We start from the raw sequence: 22,421 nt of genomic DNA on the forward strand, positions 1-22,421 counted from the left end.
CGTGTGACAGAAATGTTACGCCCCTTACCAGGTTCAGGAAACTTTCCTCCGTAAAATGCGCTGCACACACTCGAATATTTGGGTTGTGCTGTTCTGGAACAGTGTTGTAAATAAAACGTAACCACTGATTTCTAGTTGTGTCCTCTTTTGGAAGGCCAAACAAAGTAGTTTGGCTTTCGCAACGAATCACACAGCGTCTCCACGACATGGCGGCAGTGGCAAAAATACTACAGCGAGAATAAAAGTTACGCCTTCTTTCTTTGCGTATACATTTGGGCGGTGTTATGCAAATCTTCCCACACAGTGACGTAGATATGCGGGGGCGTGTTTGAACGAGGCGTTTTAGGAGGGCGTGGCTGAGCGTTCACTATAAAGAATATCTCTTTGGGTTTGAGACTTTAATCTTTGCGACTTTACTGATCTTCTGTATGCATGAACAGCTTTTAACACTCAAAAGACAAAGAAAAACGTGAAATCGCATCATATGACCCTTTTAATTAGGGTTCTTGAAGCACCAGTACACACTAAGAGTGATATGGTTCAGTATGCAGGTCAGGTCAGCGGGTGCATTCAGCACTTAAAATAAAGGCGCTGTGATATCAGCAAAGCACCTCAATCCTCCCTCCACATCCCTTCGCTTGTGTTCCTCAAGGCTATTCCCCGGACAGTCCTGGATGGCCACAGAGCTGTCAGCTATGAAACACACATCAGCTCTCCTCTCGCTTCCACTGCAGAAAGGAGCCATCAAAACATCCACCACGCCAGTAAATTCACTTCTCAGGAGTGTACATGGGCTTTCCTCCCTGCTGTCATAGAAATGAGCAGGGAACAATGAAGCAGTTACCAGCTTACACTGAGCGGAGAAACAACTGAGCGATGCAATTTTTCAAGGTGTCTTTTTGTTTGTAAATGAGGGTGATTTGCACGTGATGCTTCCCACAGGAGTTTCAACTGCACAGAGTATTTTAACATCATCTTCATTACGATGACAAGAGCTTTCTACAGAAATACATGTACATCGTTTAAGAACAGACAAATATATTTTTGTTTGAAGTGGAAAGTCACTGATATTTTTAAATGTTCTTCAGGTGCATCTAAGGAGAAGGATGGTGATAGACTTGAGAAACGTGAAAGAACACCTTGTTTTAGGCCCATCACCTAATTTTCTGAGCTGGAAAATCTGCAGAATGGATTTAAACATGGTAAAATGTTAGACTGTGCTGAGAGTATTATTAAATTAGCCAAAACAGTTAGCAGGGGAAAAGAGGAACTTTGTGCAATAACAACAGCTGTTCCAATTCTGCAGGAATCTCCAGATTTGGCCCTGTGGGTCGGCTTATGACTGAAGAAGAGAATAAAATATTACAAAATGTTCCAAGTCCTGAATATTACACAAATTGTACATGATGTTTAATTTATCTTCCTAAAACTTTGTATGATCTTCTTATAAAATACTTCAGTTTCATAAATCTCATCGCCACAGGCAACACATAAATATTATCTCCTTCCAAAGATACAACCTGCTAACATACACAGTTCATTTTATGAGGTGGTTCACGGAGCAAGAAACAGAGCATTGAAGACTAATGACGTTTATTCTCTAAGGTGGGGGTGGTTAAAGCAGTAAATAGAAAATTATATTTTACCCAACGATTCTACATACATGATTCTACATCTACATTTTTTCATCACAAAAAAAAAGAAAATAGTCCAGCAAAGGATTAATGGTAGCATAAGCTCCTCAGGGCAAAATTAAAAACACTCAAATAAAAAAAAATGACCAAAATTGTTCCATTTATCAGCAAAAGCCCAGCCCGTTTTGACTCTACATACATCTTTGGTATGCAAAGACATAATTTGGACAAAATGTTGGTAGTGACAGCAGTCGATATACATGTGTCAATAGCAATATCCTGCCTGCCTTCCGTGCCCACCCAGGGGTCCGCTTCTGTCCTTTAAGTGCCCTTTTCATGTCACTGTTGCACATAATAAAGACTTAACTCTCCTACCACACAATTTAGGTTAGGCCTCAGTCAATTAACCCAAGAGGCTTTTAGTCAAACAGCGCACAGGTCACAGACAGCACGCTAAACTCACAGGGGTCCCAAATATCACTCTTGTGGGAGTTTGTAAATAAATGAATGGGCTTGAGGCAACATTGACCTTTCACACTTATCTGTATGAATGCAAGTCCAAAAAAGATACTGCAGTCTTAATGACCTACATAACCAGACAAGAGTGCAACAAAAAATTGCTTTATGAAGGTAGGAAAGCTTATTTTTTATGCACAATTGCATGCATACTTGTTTCTAACAAAACCCTACCTGCTGTTACGCATTTAAGGTGTGGATGTGTGAACCTGTAGCTTATATGCGTGTGATGAGCTCATGTCCGTCAAAGCAAAAGGTGTGACATTATAAAAAAAAGGGCTGACGCTGGAGGACTCAAAGCTGCAAACCTATCCCATAATCCTCAGCATCGCTCTAGGGGCCTCTCACTTTCCTGAGCTGAGAGGATCAAAAGATTAAAGAGCTTCGGCTGGGCGTCAGATTAAACAGAACCGATATTCTCACAAACACACGCCAATATATTTACTACGCTAATGTAGGGAATAAAGCTAAGGAAAACGACAACTTCCTGATATTCAATGAAAGAGTGTCCACAATTAAACTCTCCAAGTTCTGATCTCCTTAAAGATGCAACTAAATGATGATAAACAGCATGCGTCCTAGGTCTTAAAAAAGAGCTCTGTACACACATTAGCAACTGCAAATTAGTAGAGATCTTTTTTCTTTTGCATAAAAACATTATTAAAAACTGAAGACTTTTGCAAAAAGAGGAACAATGGCCAAATTATATTTGAAGAACTTTTGTACTACAGTTACAGCACAAACTATATGACTTTGTATAATTCCTGCAGCTCAACAGGTAAAGTATGATACTAGCAACACACTTTTATTTATTTATTTTGACTGTTCTACAAAATTACTGTTTTGCTGTATGTATTCATCACATACACGCAGCCTTGGTGAGCATAAATGACTTATTCATTAAAAAATTCTTACTGACCTCAAACTTTTGAATAGTAGTGTGTATACTAAGGAACCAAAAAATAGTTTTTGACTTCATTTGAAGTTACTATTGTAAACAGCAGCCATATCTACGCAACTTCATGAAACGAAGAGGTGTATAAAACATAATATGAAGAATGCATGAAAATTAATATAAATTCTTGCACTGAAGTGAATCAAAGAAAGTATGAAGAGGAGGAGTTGTCGAAAAATTATTAGGAGAAATCAAAATGCTCACTATGGTGGAATACCTGCCTTACATTTAAAAAACAAAAAAATCTAGATAGAAAATAGCTGCCCAGTGGAGTTACCAAGATGGCCACCGAGTGAACTAGCATGCCTTTAGGGGAAAATAATATTGTAAAAACATAAATTCGGTTCTGACATCTGATTGGTCAATACATTTTTCTAGTTGTGCTAAATCCTTCACACTCTGACAAGAAACACCTGTTCACAGTATCACTGCAACTTGCACAGTGAATTGTTGTATTTGTTGCATAGCAACACACTGTTATGTCAGGGTCTATGAAGATGTTCGAAGACCAGCACATGTTTTCAGGGCTTGCACAAGGCCAAATGAACACTAGCACATTATGGCTGACAGAAGATCAATTCATTTACAGCTAAAACTGCTCATCATTCCACTCAGCAGTCCAATGCTGATCGCTTTCCGATGCCACCCGTGTGCAAACACCACCGATCGTGATCACTCACTCGCATACACACACACACGTATGTGAACAAGCATTGAGGCGTTCAAAGATGCGTTCAGTCACAAACAGCTTTATGAAACGCAACATATATTGAGCTGACAGCATCGTTCAGTGTTGTCATAATTTTAAACAGGCTCGTATAACCCCACTTCTTAAGAAACCCACTCTTAACCCAACTCTTTTAGAGAACTACAGACCGATTTCCCTTTTACCTTTCATTGCAAAAACACTTGAACGAGTTGTATTCAACCAAGTCTCAGCCTTTCTCACACAGAACAACCTCCTGGACAGCAACCAATCTGGCTTCAGAAGTGGACATTCCACCGAGACTGCCTTGCTTTCAGTTGTTGAAGCCCTAAGACTGGCAAGAGCGGCTTCCAAATCTTCTATACTTATTTTGCTGGATCTGTCTGCTGCTTTTGATACGGTGAACCACCAGATTCTCCTGTCAACACTATTGGAAAATGGCATCTCAAGAACCGCACGCCAGTGGTTTGAGTCTTACCTCTCAGATAGGTCCTTCAAGGTATCTTAGAGAGGTGAGGTGTCCAAGTTGCAACATCTAGCTACTGGGGTGCCTCAGGGCTCAGTACTTGGACCACTTCTCTTCTCTGTCTACATGGCATCACTAGGTTCTGTCATTCAGAAACATGGCTTTTCATATCACTGCTATGCTGATGACACTCAACTTATATATATATATATGTATATATATACACCTTGCTACGTGTACTGCGTTAGGCTAACCGAGACTTGTCATTTGCACTTATATATTGTTGCTCTTTTGTTAGTTTTGACTGCTTTTATTGTCCTCATTTGTAAGTCGCTTTGGATAAAAGCGTCTGCTAAATGACTAAATGTAAATGTAAATGCCATAACTCCTCCCACACTCAAATGCTCACACACAGTCATCATAAAGCCATTTAAATTTAAAACTGATTCCCAATAGCTGTGACAAGCACAGCACGATCTTGGCCATTTCATCATCCAGTACACACACGTCTGAGCGTGTGCAGGGTGACGGGGGGCGGTGTGCACATGGCTGCCTTCACACACTGACACACATTACAGTAGCAGCGGATGAATGAGGTCGTGGCTCTCAACAGCCTCTCATAAAACAATATTCCAAGTGATACAATATAGATATACATAAAACAATATAGTCGAGCGATACAACACAGCGCTACACTAGACTTGCATGAAATGTCAATTAAAACAGATCTGCATACATGCAATTAACCCTTTAAATAGCTGAGCATCAAAACCAAGCTATGAATTCCAAGAAACGGTGTTCGAGATACAGAAATATGCCTTTTGAAACCATATAAAGCTAATTTATCTTTCTGCAATGACTGTAACGTTAGCCATTCAATGCATCTAACGCTGTTCCCGTCCATCCTGATCATGTTCGGCACATCAGGCTAATCTGATGAGCGAATGCTGGTAGTATTTTGAGGAGAGAGAGCTAGCAATGTAAGGTCGATACTTACGGGGCTTTTATCAGCCTGGCTGGAGACTCCATGGCCGCCACTACTAACTAATGGCTTCATAATGGAGGTGCAGAGCCAGGGCGAAATTTAAGCATCCTGCTGGTTCCCACTAATCTTTCCCTCTCTCCCCCCTCCAGTGAGTCTTCCCCTGTCTCCCGTATTTTCTCCCCCCTCCTGCAGGGGAGAAGAGGAGAATCTTTCCCGGGGAAGGAGGGGGAGAGAGTATGTTCACCAGAGATGATGCACTAAATTCGAACAACACGGTTCCCAGTCCAAAAAAAAAAAAAAATCAATGTTTTTCCTTGTCAGGTGAACACGGCATCTGTCCATCCACTAGGTCCACAAAAAGGGGATGAAATTAAAATAAAAGGAGAAACACAGTGCAAAAGGATGAGAAATCCAAGCAGGGATGAGCAAAAACCCAATCTTCCGTTTCAGGTAATTAGGTAAGACTCTCCCACCAGTGATGACCAATGCCGATCGACGGCGTTATAAAAAATGAGGGGAAAAAAGGCAAAAATGGCTGACAGCACTTTCACTCCCTCCCCATCCTCTTCCTCTGTCTCTCTTGTCTCCACGCAAACGGCTTTATGCACCATTAGCCGAGGCTGTGACCAGAGAACCAACCTCACGCATCCAGACTGTCTTTGTTAAACACTCCCGGTTCATTTGTGTCCAAAGCAGGGGGGTGTGTGTGTGTGTAAGAGAGAGTGTGTGTTTGTGAGTGTGTGTGGAGGGGGAGGAAGAGAGGGGGCTTTGAATAGGAACCTCCTCCCTCCCTCATTGATGTTGAAAAAGCGCCACTGGTGCCTGCTATACTACACACGTACACACCGACACGCATATGGGTAGTTGACGCATAACATCTGCAGGGTTAACATTAATATGTATAAGGAAAGTTAGGTTCTGTAACTGCTTACCATTTCAAAAATGAAGTTGGATTTTGATTTTGATTGGACGAACATTTCTTGATCCTATGCCTTCCACATAATATATAAATACAGACAAATACATTTAGACCACTTAACTTAATGATTGCTATCGGGATGTGAAGAGACTTTTAACCAGCATAACAAAAAATGTTTCTGAAGACAATCACCTATTGCACCTTTAAGGCTTTTGAGGAAAACATTCCAGGATTTTTCTCCATATAATGGTGGCCAGTGGGAAGAAAGTCCAAATTGCAGTTTCAAGCTCTACGCGATCCCAGCCGAGGAATAAGGGTCTTATCTAGCGAAACGATCAGTCATTTTCTAAAAAAATTAAAATGTATAAACTTTTTAACCACAAAAGCGCATCTTCACATTGGAAAGGTCACGCGTGGTTAGCTCTTCGTCTGTGTACTCCGGTTCAAAAAGGTAGGGTAGGACGAAAAACTAAAAAAATTAATTTTCTCCTCCAACTTCAAAATCGTCTGACATCGTTGTTTTACCTTTTTTGTAAAGGGCATTTGACTTTGTTTGCACATTCACTTTGTAAACACTGGGCCGGTACTTCAGCCTACGTCACACGTGATCTTTCCAACATGACTATGTAATGCGTGAAGTCGAGCTAGTGCAAGACAAGCATTTGTGGATAAAAAGTATATAAATTGTAATTTTTTTAAGAAAACGACAGATCGTTTCTCTAGGTAAGACCCCTATTCCTCAGCTTTCTTTACGACTGAAGAAAGAAAGACATGAACATCTTGGATGACATGGGGGTGAGTAAATTATCAGGACATTTTTATTCTGGAAGTGAATTAATCCTTTAATACGAGCATCTCTGTAATTTTTCCATATAATTATATTTTTTGTTAGTTTTATAATTTTGTTTGTGTGTGTGTGTTGCAAGTTACACTTACATTTATGTATTAAATTGATGTATATTCCCTGTGAATCAAACCTATGACCTTGGTGTTGCTAGCACCATGCAAAGAAATACCTTTTAAAATAGTTTTAGATGGAACATAGCACGTTGAGCAGGACATGTCAACTTATCAAAAGTATTTCATGTGAATTACCCATATACATACACGCACATACTCACACAGACACTACAAGAGATCAAGAGAGTGCTGATGAGAAAATGAGAATAAAAGAGCATGCAACGGGTGAGGTGCAGATATGGAAATAAGAGAGGATGAGAGAGAGAGAGCTGAATGGTGGTGGGGAGCAGAGAGGAAGAGAGGGATGGAAAGACAAGAGAAATAAAGGATGAGCACAGTTAGCCCAGTGAGAGTAATGTCATTATCACGCTCCCCTCCACTCACCACCAGGGCTGCAGGCAGTTGGCATGGCAACCGTGGAGGAGAGCCATTTCCTGGTCGGTTTGGGTGTGAGAGTGTGAGAGAAGGCTGGAGAGGAAGAAAAATAGACAGAGAGACGGAGATATGGAAGACGGGAGCAGACGACAGAAGCGCAGAGCACATGGCTCTCTGACAGCCTCTGTGTTACTATGACAACGCTGCCAATTCACTCCCCACCCCCACCAAACACACACACTCCGGTTACCCCCTCTGGGCGACTGACAGCCCCACCCACACACAACCCTTTAGCTTTGTGATGACGGAAGTGAGCTCACCCTTCACACACACACACACACACACGCACACTTCCCTAAAGGTCCATCTCTCTCTCTGTCAGTCAAAATAAAGACATACAGTAAATGTTATAATTCAACCAATCAATCATCTGTCCATCCAGTATAAAGTGCTCATTGTTTCACAGAGAGGTGAGCTGTGATATCTAGCTGTGCCCTGGACTGACACTATATGATAATGAGAATTTGAATAACAAAGAAAAATATGAACAATCCATTCAAGGACAATAGGCCAACAGACAGCCAATCAGATGACTTATTATTCAAATATTCATATATTATGCTAATGAAATACATACACACACAATAGTAAAAAGTATATTAACAATAACCTTTATAGTAAAAATAATGGTTATCAAAACTTTATTAAGGACACACTCGGTCCAAACAAAGACACACCAATAACAACATACAAAAACACACACAAGGACAAAAACCACAATATCACATATTTACATGTGTACTAAAACGCCAATGATTCCACATATTTGAAAAAAGCCTGACTGAACTTAGTGCAAAGTTTGTCAGTGTTAAAATTATACTGTTTACAGATTCTGAAAACCTACACATACATCTGTACATGAGATTACGCAACACAGCAGCGCAGGTTGGCACACCAGCACTGACAAACATTTGGCTTGCGCTGCTCCATCTTTGTACCTTAAGCAGCAATCGCATACCATCATTATAAGCTACATTAAAGGGTTAGTTCACCGCAAAATGAAAATTATGCTGTGTTTCACTCACCCCCGAAGCATCCTAGGTGTATATGACTTTCTTCTTTCAGACGAATCCAGTCGGAGTTATATTAAAAATTGTCTTTGATCTTTCAAGCTCTATCGTTGTACTCAGTGGGTGTTGCATTCCTTCTGTTCAAAAGACGTGAAATAAAAAGCACCCTTCCACAAAAAAAAGTGTCTCACACGGCTCCGGGGGGTGAACAAAGGCCTCCTGTAGCGAATCGATGCGTTTTTGTAAGAAAAATATCCATATTCAAAACGTAATAATCACTTGAATCTAGCTTGCGCAAACAGTTGTACACAGAAGCAGTTCCGGGAGCATGACGTATGTGGTCAGCGTTGCGCATGCGCCGGTGCGTCTCGTGAAAACCAACGTTTGTTTACAGAATCAAAAGAAGCAAAGTTTCCTTACTTTAGCAAAGGAAAACCAGTCTCCTCTTGGCTTATATCGAAATCCTCCGACATTCTTCTTTACAAATCCTCATTTTGTACTTCTAATTAGTGACCGTTGTTTTGTTTCGATCTCTCCGCATGCGTCACTTCTGAGCGGCGCATGCGCAAAGCTGACCTCATACATAATTCCCCCGGAACTGCTTCCGTTTACAACAGTGAGCACAAGCTAGATTAAAGTGATTATTACGTTTTGAATATGGATATTTTTCTTACAAAAACGCATCGATTCGCTACAGGAGGCCTCTGTTCACCCCCCGGGGCCGTGTGAGACACTTTATTTAATGGAAAGGTGCTTTTTATTTCACGTCTTTTGAACCAAAGCACTGCAACACCCGCTGAGTGCAATGATAGAGCTTGAAAGATCAAAGACAATTTTTAATATAACTCCGACTGGATTCGTCTGAAAGAAGAAAGTCATATACACCTAGGATGCATCGGGGGTGAGTAAAACGCAGCCTAATTTTCATTTTGGGGAAATGTCAGTTTCCTGTCCCCCCTACTCCTAACAATCATAATATTACTCTTTTTGGCATTATATTTAATATCAAACTCTGAACCATATCGAGAACAAATCCTCAGTAACTGTTGAAGACCAGCACTATATGGACAAAAAAATCACCAAATTATCTGCATACATCAAATGGTTTATAATAGTATGACCAAATAATAAAATTAAAAATAATAAACCTAATGGTAAAAATAACCTAAAACATTAAAAGGAAAAATTTGAAAGGAATAATTGCTCAAGAAAATATATTTTCATTAAATGTGTGTTGTTAATGGTTGCATCAAAGGCTTTATACCAATTTAATACAATGAAATGCTAATTATGTGCAATAAAGTGATAAAGTCTTTAACTGTTTATGCTTAGACATAAGCATTTCACTACCGTATCAAATAGAAACAGCCAGCTTGCATGTTTGTTCCTTCAGAAGTGATGTGGGTGTGAAGATACAGATAGGCATTAGCGAGTGAAATTTTGGATGGCTTCCAGCTATGCACAGGGACCAAAACAACCCCCTGATGACATCATCCCCGGTGATGTAATGCCTGACAAAAACAAGCTCAGGTGTTGCCACGTCCCGTCGTTAGAGTAACCACCAATCATCATAGGAAAACCGAGCGTCATTACGTCACTGTGGTAACAGGGTCACATCAAGGGACGCCTCAGCATCACCCAGAGCGCATTTTAGGAACAAGAGATGCTCATTATGGAAAGGCTGAGACTGGGTTAAGCAGCCTCCGCTTTATGTGAAACAACAAAGAGAGCATCCATGTCCATGAAGACAGAATAAATTTGTTTGAGGAATGAAGTGAGCAAATAGGTTTTAGATTAAGGTACATAATAATCTGCCTGTTTAGATCAACTGATATGGCTTTTAAAAAGGCCAATTCATATAGATAACTAGAGATCAAAGTGGTCAATATAATACAATTTAATGATAGCAAACGGGATGCTGAAAAATGATGTAAATAATGGGGCAAAACACATTTTGTAAAATATTATATAACTTTTTATTTCAGCTAATTTTAATTTAACTTCATGTAATAAAATAACACACTAAAACTGAAATAAAAATGAATAAACACTATATAGGCACGCAAAAATGTGACAAAAAATGACAAACTACTAAAAATAAATAACACTATAATTAAAATGAAAACGGAAAATATACAGATTCAGAATATTAAAGGTGTCATATGATGCGATTTCAATTTTTCCTTTCTCTTTGAAGTGTTACAAGCTCTTGGTGCATAAAGAAGATATGAATAAATAACACTAAAATACTACAATACTTACAGTAATATCTCAATGATACTATGATGTATGTTTTTTGAGAAATAAGAAAAAAAACTATAAAAATTTGTTAAAAAATATGATATAATCATAATAATAAAAACAATAGAAAACAAAAAACATATTAAAAACAGTGTATGGTGTATTAACTTTATTAATCAAAGTTTTGATCAATGAATCAATCCATAAAAAAAAAAAAAAAAAAAAAAGGAAAACCCAGCGGGTTTTGAGAACTGATAATGTAGGCAAAATATGCCAAGCTTCCTACAAGGCTCTGAGAGGCTTTTCAGAATACAAATTGAGATATTAGTTCCTTTTGAAAAGCTATCCCTCTACTGCTGAAAACAGCACAACTGTCAAAGATCCCTCTCCAACCTATACACAAGGGAGTCGGGATGCAGAGGAAATGAGAGGAAGTGGGAGCGAGCAAAAGAGAAAGAAAGACAGAAGGCGGGGGGGGCAGACAGATAGGATTAACATTGACTTAAGCTCTTCCGGATCATTCTTTTCACGCCAAATCTTTTCAAAATTTGAGTACAGTAAGGCTATTCTGCACTCATTCTTCAGAAAGATAGACTACAGGTACAGTCTGACAATGAAGAAAGCTCCTCGCAACTCTGACAAGCAATTGCAAACACTCATTTTTGTTGAGACCACTAATATATAGTATAGAAGTATAATATATGCTAATGAATAAGGCTGGGTGGTCTATACCAGGTAAAAAGCATTGTTCATAATGTGCTATATACAGTATATTTATTTGGCTAAAGTGGACAGGACTTCTTTACATTATTTTGTATTATATATAGGACTTTACAAGTCCTAAACAATTCAAGACAAGAACTTGTAAGTCTTTTGATTAAAACTGAATCTGTTTTTGATCTGTGTCCATTAAATTGCCACTAAAAAAAAATGTAATTTGTAAATTATTTCAATTTACACTATAATCCAATATAAATCACAAAAATATAAACCATTACATAAACAAAATAATTATATTCATCTATCCATTTATTCTCCAAATCGCTTATTTTCTGTAGGGTCACTGGCAATAATTACATTGATATAAATATTATTTTCATGATATATAATTATTTATACTGTGATATAAGGCCCAGTCCAACTAACAACTCAATTAACCTGTTTCATTACATTAAAATGTCTATAGTGATGCTTAGTTCATGGAGTAATCTTCTAAATGACTTGCACAGTAATTAACATGCTGTGTTAGGGCTGGTTAAGATCGTAGACAGAGAACACCACATGCATAACAATAAGGACCACTGCCTTTATACTACAAGAAGGAGAGCAACTTCAAATGACCTGTATATGTTATTAAAAAAAATAAACCAAGACAAGCCATGCATTAACAATGGGTTAAAGGGTGACACTGGGCAGGACAAAGTAGTTCCAAACAGCAATATGACAAAAGACACAAATGAGCAATACGAATTTGATTAATTAATGTTCATTTTCACAATAAACAACTTTTCAATTTGGTAATATGATCCATTAGCCTGCTAGTAAACCGCATGCCGTTTACAGTTGTTGTTTTGCTAAACAACATGATGCATTTAAATTATGATGTACATCAGCTGTTAAAAAGATTTATATTATAATTATAATTTATATTGTGAAGAGATGAGCAGTGTTTTAAGCTGTCGTAAAATGCAGATAGTTGCTAGACTCTTATTGTTTGGCAAACACAAACAGCTAACAGTTAGTCAAATGAACTATTATTTGGCAGAATAATTTGTTTCCAGCAGTTGCCATGTTTTGAACTTGTAAAAGTATAAAGGACATTAAAACTTTTTTAGAAGTCATTGCATCCCTATTATAGTTGTGTAGCTTATTGACCAACGGCAAAAGTGTGTTTCCTCTCTTAGCATGTGGCTAAGCAGAGCTGATATGTCTTGGAGGGATATGTTTAGCATGGGACTAATTAAAGATCAATACTATAGACAACATAGGTGTTCAATCCTGTGGGAAAAAAAAGAAAGTGTCTTGACTTGCTCATAAGTGTTGTTTGATTCTCATACCGCCTATCAGGGTTCAAAGGGTCCATGTTTCACCAGTGCACTTCCAATCCTGCATGCTTCTTGTCAAAACACACATGCAGGAAAGGGATTTCCTGCTAGAACAAGAGAGCTGAAGTGACTTTCTTGAGGAAATAAAGGCAGGAGGAAGAGTTGCTGGTCTAAAAACAATGGTGAAGTGAGATGTGGCATTCTGGTAATTGCAGAGGGTGCAGAGGGTCAACGTAACAGTACCCAAAGAAGGAAGTGTGTTTTTCCCCTCTTCCAGAAGTAGAGCAGCTGCATTCTGTAATATGTGGTAACTACAGCATGCACAAATCAAAACTATGGCTCAGATATGAATTATTCATATTTTCTGCATATGTAATGGTTTTAAATATAACACTGAGTGGGAGAATCTCATCTAAATAATTAGTTACTTTCTGTAAACATGCGTCAACATTAAAAAATATGCGACTCTATAGAAACTGTCAATAAGGTATGGGAATCAATAATAATGAACGATTCTGGTTCAGATTCGATTCCATGAATGATTATTTTAGTCAGGTAGAGAAAGTACTCTACATGTAAGTAAGAAAAAAAAGAAAGAAAAAAGATTAAAGTCATGATCAGCTCAGTTATTAGGTGAATATATTTGAATACTTCAACTGATTCAGTGAGTCTGGTTTGAACCAGTGAGGACTGGTTCAAAACGATAACTCATGAGTTTGAGACTGATTAATGAGGAAGCAATTCATGTGTTGACAAATCAGAGCGTACTGGTTGTGTTGCATGTTTGTTGTTGTTGCATGCAGCAAGCGAGGATAATGCCATAGAAAAGCAGGAAAAAGATTTAAGACCCACTTACAGAACCGAACATCACAAATATCATTTGTTTGACCCAATCTGAATATGAATCAGTTCTTGAGTTCCAGGTGTAAAAGTTAAAGCATAAACCTAAAAGGTCACTGGATGGGACTTTACAGCACACTGGTTTAACTGTCAACCTCTATTGCCATGTACGCATGGTAATCTACAAAAAAACTGCTGAAAACTGAATATGAGCGCGAGAGAGGAAAGAGGGATGAAAAGACAGTAAGATCAAAGGACGACGAGGGCTGCAAGGTTTCGGCAAGGTACACTGCTCCTGGCTGATAGCCGTCCATCTGGACCCGATGCCCCGCTGTTATCATTTGAAACGTCCGTGTGGCTTAAACCATCAGCTCTATCATAACTGTCATAACAGCTATGACGGAGTGGGTGTCATAACTGTCAACTGTCATTTATGCTAATGGACAGTTTAGCAGGACAGAAATACATCTAAGAAGAAATCTTTTTCATTCTACAGTGCTATGTGCATATGTAAATATGAAGAAGACAGAGAATGTCTAGTGAAATTTCTTCACCACAATACATTTGTGACAGTATAAAACCCCAAGGGTCCTACAAGCCAGCACACTATATTCCAAGTCTTCTGAAGCCATACGACAGCTTTTGCATGTTTGTGTGTGTTTATAGTAGTATAAATCTTTTTAAGTGCCGGCCTTTTGTGTCTCAGTGCTGCCGTATACTGCAGAAGCAGCCATCACTGAGGACAGCTCTAAAAATAGAGACGACTCTTCACAAGAACACCTGACAAGACTCCCTCTCTCACTCTTTTCCACTCTTTAACACACACGATCACACTTTCCGTCTCTCAATCGCTTTGCTTCACTCCTCACTGAATCTAATTACGGCAGAACAAGTATCAGCTCAGCGGCAGCAAGGTCTACCCATCAGCAGTCTCCATCAGGCCTACGGCGTCAAATAACACGCTAAACAGACGCATATAAACACATTAGCACACAGATATCTTACATGCACCCTTGTTTGTGTGAAAAGGGCTGAGCCTTTGTAGTGCAGCACAGTTAAGCCTAGCTACGAAATCATAAATTGTTATTGTTGTTCTCAGCTACTCGGTTCTGACAGGGTCATAGGGAAAACAAATGGGACAAACGAGGCAAACAACAAAATACGACTGAACAATTTAATTGTGCATAGCAAAGTAAATAGGAGAAAATGCTTTGAATCAAATGATTCAAATCTTTGGTTACTGATGTCATTAAATGCTTTTAAATGAACTTTTTGGTATTTCTGTGAAAATACGACTAAGTAAGTAAAATGGTAAAATAGAAATACGGCTAAAATGAATACATTATTTGGCAGAATGTTTGTTTGAACAGTTTGGATGGTACTTCACACTTCTGTTGTTGTTTATGCTTTTACAAAACAGTTTCCTATTCAGCCTATGTCATGTTATTATTTTGCACATTCTTGGGTGTATTTTTAACAAATATATTTATATAAATGTTTTAATATTTTTTCTATTTATTATATTTTATATTTACATTGAAAATAATTTTACAATAATTACAATGTTTAATTTTAAGGATTTTTTTCCATAAATATCAAATTGAATTAACATTCTGGGTCGCCACTTGATGTCACTGCTTAATGTACATAATGTACATTCTGGGTTCTGAAGCAAAACTAGTTGAGAACCACAAGACATTATTGGTTGGTTGAAGAACAGTTACCCTTAACCAGTACATAACTCACCCTGCACCAATTGTGCTACATGAAATGACACTCAAATTGTGCAGCTTGTTGGGGAACGGCATGGTATTACATGCTTAAATGATCAAAATTATGATTTTTTTACTAGTCAGGCAAACAAAACAAAACAAAATGTTATTCTTATTTATTTTACTTGTATATTTTATATTTATATTATAACGAATTTTACAATAACTACAATGTTTGATTTTAAGTTTTTTTTTTTAATAACAAAAATCTAATTTAGTTACTGTTCAGGGTCGCCACTTGATGTCCAATGTATAATTTGGGTTCTGAAGCAAAACTAATGGCGCTTTTCCACTGCATGGTACGGCACGGTACGGCTCGGTACGGTTCACTTTTGGGGGGGTTTCCACTGGGTACAGTACCAACTATAACGACATGTGAATAATCCCGCCCACTCTAAAGCGATACTAAACTGCAGTGGAAACGCAAACCGAGCCGTGCCGTACCGTACTGAGTCGTACCGAGCCGAGTCGTACCACGCAGTGGAAAAGCGCCATAAGTGAGAACCATGGACATAAGCAGTTGGTTGTGGAACAATTACCCTTAACCAGTTCATAACTCATCCTGCACCAAAGAAAAATTCCAAATATATTTCCACAAAACCAAACCTTGAACTTGAGGGAGGGACCCAAGCCACATCTAGAGACTAGAGCATCATAGAGACTGATTTGACATGGTCCAGTTAGCAACCACCTAGCAACAACCCTGAACACCCTAGCATAGCAACACACTAAAAACCATTAATAGCATAGCATAGCAACACCTCAGTAACCCTATCAGCAAATTCTCCACCAACAAGAGGCACTCACACATTCTTTAAAAAAATATATAAAATCTAGTTTGTCTGACTAGTTATGAGGCAATAATCTCAGTGTGTAACCTGAAGGCTTGCAGTATAGCATCAACCACTTTAAAGCGCTGTTGGACCAAACATTCATTTGGCAACATAAATACACACATCCACACACAGGGTCATAAACTCTTATCGCACACACATATATAACCTACACACATACAGTATATAATCACAGCTGAGCAGGAAATGACACACGCAAAGGAACAGAAACAGTGAATAAGTACGATACCTGAGCCTTAACGCATTCCTGTGAAGGAGCCAGAATGAGGAGAGAAGCAGAGAAGAGGAGAGTTATTATCAGCCTGGGTTACTGAAGAGCAGAGCAGGCTCAGAGAAACCCTGTTAAGCACTTTGCAAGTCATACTACGGGAAGAAGAGAGGGACACATCCTTTATAAAAGCTCAGATGCTATCAAAAAACAACAGAGGGTAGTGCACACACATACAGTACACACACAGCTGAGAAACATGAGGCGGATGCTGAAATAAAAAGCCACAAAGCTAACATATAAGGGAACTTGGACACGTCAGGTGAATGGAAAAGTGGCTAATTATGCAACTAAAGGGAGGTCATTTAGTTATTGAAATGAAACGCAATGATCAGCAAACTAAGAGATGCAAAAGAAGGAAAAGGCTGGCATTCATTGACTTGACGAGGTCTCATGATAATTAAAGACCAGCTGCCCCACAGTACCGGAGAGGAAGGGAAAAAGACAGATTTATAGAGACGAAATGGTACCCAGTGTAACCCAACAAGAAGGCAGTCACTGTTCGCTGGTCTTAAAGTCACTATTGACAAAAAAAAAAAATAATAATAATTTTAAGATTCCATAAAATGACTTGACAAGAGCAGTTTTCTTTCCTATTGAAAGAGGAAATTTGGGCAGGACATACTGAAAGGCTTTAAAAATAAACAAATAAATGAAAATAATCTTTAGTTTACATCATAGTCTTGAACCAACTTTTAGTACTTGCTACACTAGATGAAAACAGAAAAAGACTATAAATTGTAAACGATTAATATACAGATGATCTCAAAGCTATGAACTAAAACTGCAATTTTGATTTCATGGGGTGTTTACAGCACAATTGTAAGTGTGATATGAGTGTAAATTCAACAAATCCCCTCAGTGTTTTTGATAACTTGTGATTTTCAGCCAAAAATGTACATAATGGCTTAATTAATGATGGGTTTTCATTGCAAAACACAGCAAAATATGCCACAAATAGTACTAAAAACTGAGCAAAAATGTATGAAATAAAATAAAATTAACCAAACCCATTGCCTCTTTTTCACGCAATCATTCTCTATCATCAAATTATGAAAAAGTTAAGTTCAAAAATAAAATAAAATAAAATAATTAAGTAATTTCATGCAGCAATAATTAGAAATTTTTTTTTTAAAATCCATGTTAGGACTGTATAACAGTGAAAAACATCCTAACATTCTGACATTCTGTTTTGATGTGGGATGGACTGCGTAATATCCAAAAATGTTGTTTAAGGGTGCTTTTACACTTGGTTTGATTGCTCCCCCTCCCCCTGCTGGACTGCGTTCGTATTATTTAATTTGGGTCCGAACCGCGGTTCGTTTGCGTCATCAAACCAGCAGCTGTTTACCCCGTTGCTTAGTAACGACGGCGCAGGAGAAGACGGCAAAATGCGTAACATTGCTCTCTTCACTTTTAGATTTATGCTTTTGAACCGTTGGTTTTGTTTACAAAGCTTCGGTACATAACGGCACTTACGTCTGTCATACGAATGTACTGCAAATGCTCTAAAGAACGCTGAAGGCGAACAGAAATGAGACACACAGCTCTCTGTTTGCAGCGCGTCAGTCACACTCGTCAGGAAAGTGAGTGAAACACACACACACAAACACACATTTTTATCAAATAATACGTCATTAATAGCAGTTCACTTCCGCAATTTGGGTACGACTGCTTTCGCATCAGAAGTGAACCTTACTGGAGTTCACTTGAGCCGTACTCCAGACCACCCCTTTTAAGCGGACTTGGGTACGATTCATGGGTGCACACCCGAGTTCGGAAGACAGCGTTCACATCATCCAAACGTACCGAACTCTGACGTCAGTCGAACCCGGGTGCGCACCAAAAGTGCTTGTGTGAAAGCACCCTAAATGAGTGCAGAAGGAGTGTTGCATGTCCACTAACATCACTTGAGATGAATGAACTGTACCTCATTATTTGTCTCCAATCTGTTTTCAATCATTGTGCATCTACAAGATGCCTCCAAATACAGTATGGCAAATCTGAATCACATCTAGGGCAGATATGCTTACAGACTCAGTCGAGTTCAGTCGTGTGAGGCAGAGTACAATTAGTTCACTCTTGTGCCAGAAATTGAATCAAATTAATGCCAGTCAGCAAGTCTCTATAAGGTTATGTGAGATACTCAAGGCTGATCCATGATGTAATGTTTGTGAAGTGAATTTTCACCTTCGGCTATGTCTGAGTATGGAAATCCCACTGTGGAAGCACTCTCAAAAACTCACGGATTAGCTGGAATGCCCGTCAGCTTAACATCCAATGCACTGCGGTCCCTCTTGAAGACGCTAACTTTCTTAGCCAGCTACCACTGATCTGAGAACAAAAACATGGTCCAAATCGCTTCCCACAGACCATAACAACAAAAAGGGAGCTGTTTGGGAAAACTGTGCAGCTGAGAAGATACAATGGTGGGAATCATTTTGATGTCCCGTTCTAATGCATCTCGAGGGAAAAACTATTTAGCTCAATGATGCTTGACGTATGTCGTTGAACTAAACAAAACAGGAATTTCCAAACAAGCTTAGGGAACACTGGCTTCTCTCCCGGGGGAATGGGAGGAATGCTGGGAATGAACTGCAGTAGATTTGGGGGGAAAAAAATCAGGAATGTGTCTACGTGAGGGTCCAGCTTTGAACTTCCATGAAACATCTGTGTCAAAAATTCACAAGATTAACACCCAAGACATTATGAAAGCAGAGTCTCGCTGTCAAATCTGCTGGAGATTTAGTGGAATAAAATACAACCCTGTTTTTCGTTCTCTCAAGGTGCAGAAAGAAAGGCATATGAAAAAAGGCCTTACAACCTGCTTTCACCACCATTCATCAAAATAAAATTAAATAATAAAATGACAAAATAAATAAAAATGGCAATACTTCTTTAAATGTGGGTTAATGTAATAACATAACACCAATTAATGACAGATTTGAAAAATGTGTTAGCACTGGGATATATTAAGAAGGTAAATTTGACCTACAACTTTTGACCTACAGCCAAGGATGTAACCACATATCCAAGATTATGGGGAACAAATGTAATCATTTTAAGAATTATCGAATGAAAAAACAATTATGGTTGATAACTAATGTAAATATTAGATATCTGAATCTTTTATCTAATCTGAACAAATGTAAATATACAAATACATAAATGTATTCTTTCTTTACTCAGCTGGGGCTCAGTGATGCTGTATATCACACATACAGATGGTAGCAGTGCTGTGGATTCTCACTTCAACCTGGCCAGAGCACAGTGGGGAATGAGTGCATAAAACACCAGCACATCTTAAGCCAACATGACATACTGACAGCAAACACATAGGCAGAACACCAGCTAACACCTTTTTTTTTGCTACAATAATTTATTCTAACCTGTCTAATATACAGAGAAAAATGTAAGTAAAGCAAGAGTCTGATAACCGAAACAGCCACTGGCTGCATCTGATATGCATGCTTCCCTACCATATAGTAAACGAAAAACACTACGTGAAATAATTTTTTAAAAAATGGCTGCAGTGCTGCACACTTGCTAGCTTCCTTTGTAAAAAACTGTATATATTTTTTCTGTTCCTTTTTGACAAATTCAGAGAGTCATAATTGTCACAGATGCTGTCGATAGAGCTTAAGTTGTTATTAACCCAGAATATTCCTTTAAGGCAGAAGATAAAAACAAATAATTGAACACAACCCCATGAGGATGGGGCTGCAGTAGCTGCACTAAATGAATAGATTCTTACAGTAACCGTGGAACAAATGCAAATATAGTAGCAGAACAAAGTTCACAGGAAGGATAGGAAGGATACGGAAATCTTGTTCCTTCCACATTGGTAATACGAGGAAAGAGAAGTGGTTAATGTTACCAAATGACAGCATATACCACGCAATGTTAGAAATGCATCAAGTGGTACAGATTTTCATCATCATTATTCGCATTACTTACACATGAAAGTGACAAAAAAGAGATGAACTTGCACATATTGGCTATTTTACAGCTTTAAATGTGACTCATTCAGTCAGAATTAAGACTCTGACTAGTATGTTGTTTAACAATATTAGTTTTGAGTTATGTGTTAAATAATGTTAAGCTGTTTGTGCACAGAAATCATTTGTTTAAAATTGATTTTAACTGGTAATAATTGGTTTGCATACAAACAATAAAATTTTTTATCCCAATAAAGCTTTAATAAATGCAATTCATTGGATCAAAAAAAAAAAAGCAGAACTGCATGATTATTATTACAAATATCTATTGCAAAGCTGAATTATCACTGTCACATGATCCTTTAGACATTATTCTAATATGCTAATTTGGTGCTTAAGAGACCTTTCTTATTATCAATGTTGAAAACAGTTGTACTGTATAGGATTTTTTGTGGAAAAATATGGCGATTTTTTTTTTTTTTAGGATTCTTTGATAAATTAAAGGGGTCATAGGATGCTACATGCACTTTTACAAGTTGTTTGAACTGAAATGTGTGTTGGTAGTGTGTGTACACAACCACCCTATAATGATAAAAATCCACCCGGTGTTTTTTTTTTAATCTCGTTAAATGTTTTCCCCTTTCTCAAATCGAGCCGATCTCAGATGCCTGTCTGTGTGACGTCACACCGACAGGCCCCTCCCACGATAGTTTAGATAGTTAGATAATTAGCAAGTTTCATGATGAATGCGGCTAATGTAAACAGTCTCTCTGAGAGCAGCTCGGAAGAGAGGGGCGGGGTCAGCAGAGCTCATTAACATTTAAAGGGAAATGCTACAAAAACGGCTTGATCTGAAAAGAGCTGTTTTTAACAGGGTAAAAAAAGGTGTTTTTACACTACCATTGAGAAATTTTAACCAAACTATGTTACAGACTTTTCCTTAAGACCCTAAAGAATCATATCAACTTGTGGAAAATGGGCATCATATGACCCCTTTAAATAAATTTATGCATTTAGCAGACGCTTTTATCCAAAGCGACTTACAGTGCATTCAGGCTATACATTTTTTACCAGTATGTGTGTTCCCTGGGAATCGAACCCACGACCTTTTGCGCTGCTAACGCAATGCTCTACCACTGAGCCACAGGAACATTTAAATCTATTTCTTTATTTGATAAATAGAAAGTTCAAAAGAACAGCATTTATCTTTTGTAAAATTATAAATGTTTTACTGTCACTTTGATCTAATTCATGCATCCTTGCTGAATAAAATACTGTTAAATTCATTGGATTATCCAACAAATAAGCATAACTGTATTATTATTATTTAATATATAAACCATTCTTAACTGAAAATCCAGTACAAATAACTATACTATGATACAACAATCTAAAATCAGTGATACTTTCAGATTTTGATCATATCATAAATCCCTATGCATAAATAATGAAAAAAAAAAAGCATTTGCAATGACACATTTACCAGCATTTAAACAAACAGGAAAGCAAAGCTGAACAGGTGAGGAACAGGAATGCAGACATTCATACAGGGGGAGGGGCAAAAGAGAAGCAGTGCAGGTAAAGTTAAAGCATACGACTGACCGTATGGTATCCCCGTGCAACGGGCGGCTTGCCGGCAGGATAGGGGTCTACGGTGTCGATGATGGTCTGTCGCTCGCCCTTCTGGTTGATCTTGCGAAACCTTCGGCGGGACTGTCGGTGCGATGCCTGCCGCTGGAAATACTCCTCATTCTCATCCATATAGTCCACCTGCAAACGGAGGAGCAATTTGAGTAAGACTCCCTCTCTCTCTCTCTCTCCTCACCCCCCCTCCAACCCTCTTACTGGCGCTGTGTAAAAATAGAAGTGGGTGTGTG

At 38.4% G+C, this 22,421-nt stretch overlaps 1 protein-coding gene across 4 annotated transcripts in view; it reads right to left on the bottom strand.

The window, feature by feature from the left end:
* Positions 1–22,421, bottom strand: part of LOC107758567 (rap guanine nucleotide exchange factor 2-like) — a 122,359-nt gene that overhangs the window by 40,311 nt on the left and 59,627 nt on the right. For 3 of the 4 annotated variants that reach the window (XM_016576335.1, XM_016576336.1, XM_016576334.1), the window contains exons 6-7: positions 22,147–22,314; positions 16,568–16,585 (exon numbers count right to left, since the gene is read on the bottom strand). In XM_016576335.1, the coding sequence (XP_016431821.1) occupies positions 16,568–16,585; positions 22,147–22,314 (186 nt within the window). The remainder of the gene's footprint in view (positions 1–16,567; positions 16,586–22,146; positions 22,315–22,421) is intronic. The other variant, XM_016576337.1, reaches the window with a different exon arrangement.

This window comes from Sinocyclocheilus rhinocerous, unplaced genomic scaffold, assembly GCF_001515625.1.
Source record: "Sinocyclocheilus rhinocerous isolate Xijiao unplaced genomic scaffold, SAMN03320098_v1.1 scaffold354, whole genome shotgun sequence".
Taxonomy (NCBI): Eukaryota; Metazoa; Chordata; class Actinopteri; order Cypriniformes; family Cyprinidae; genus Sinocyclocheilus; species Sinocyclocheilus rhinocerous.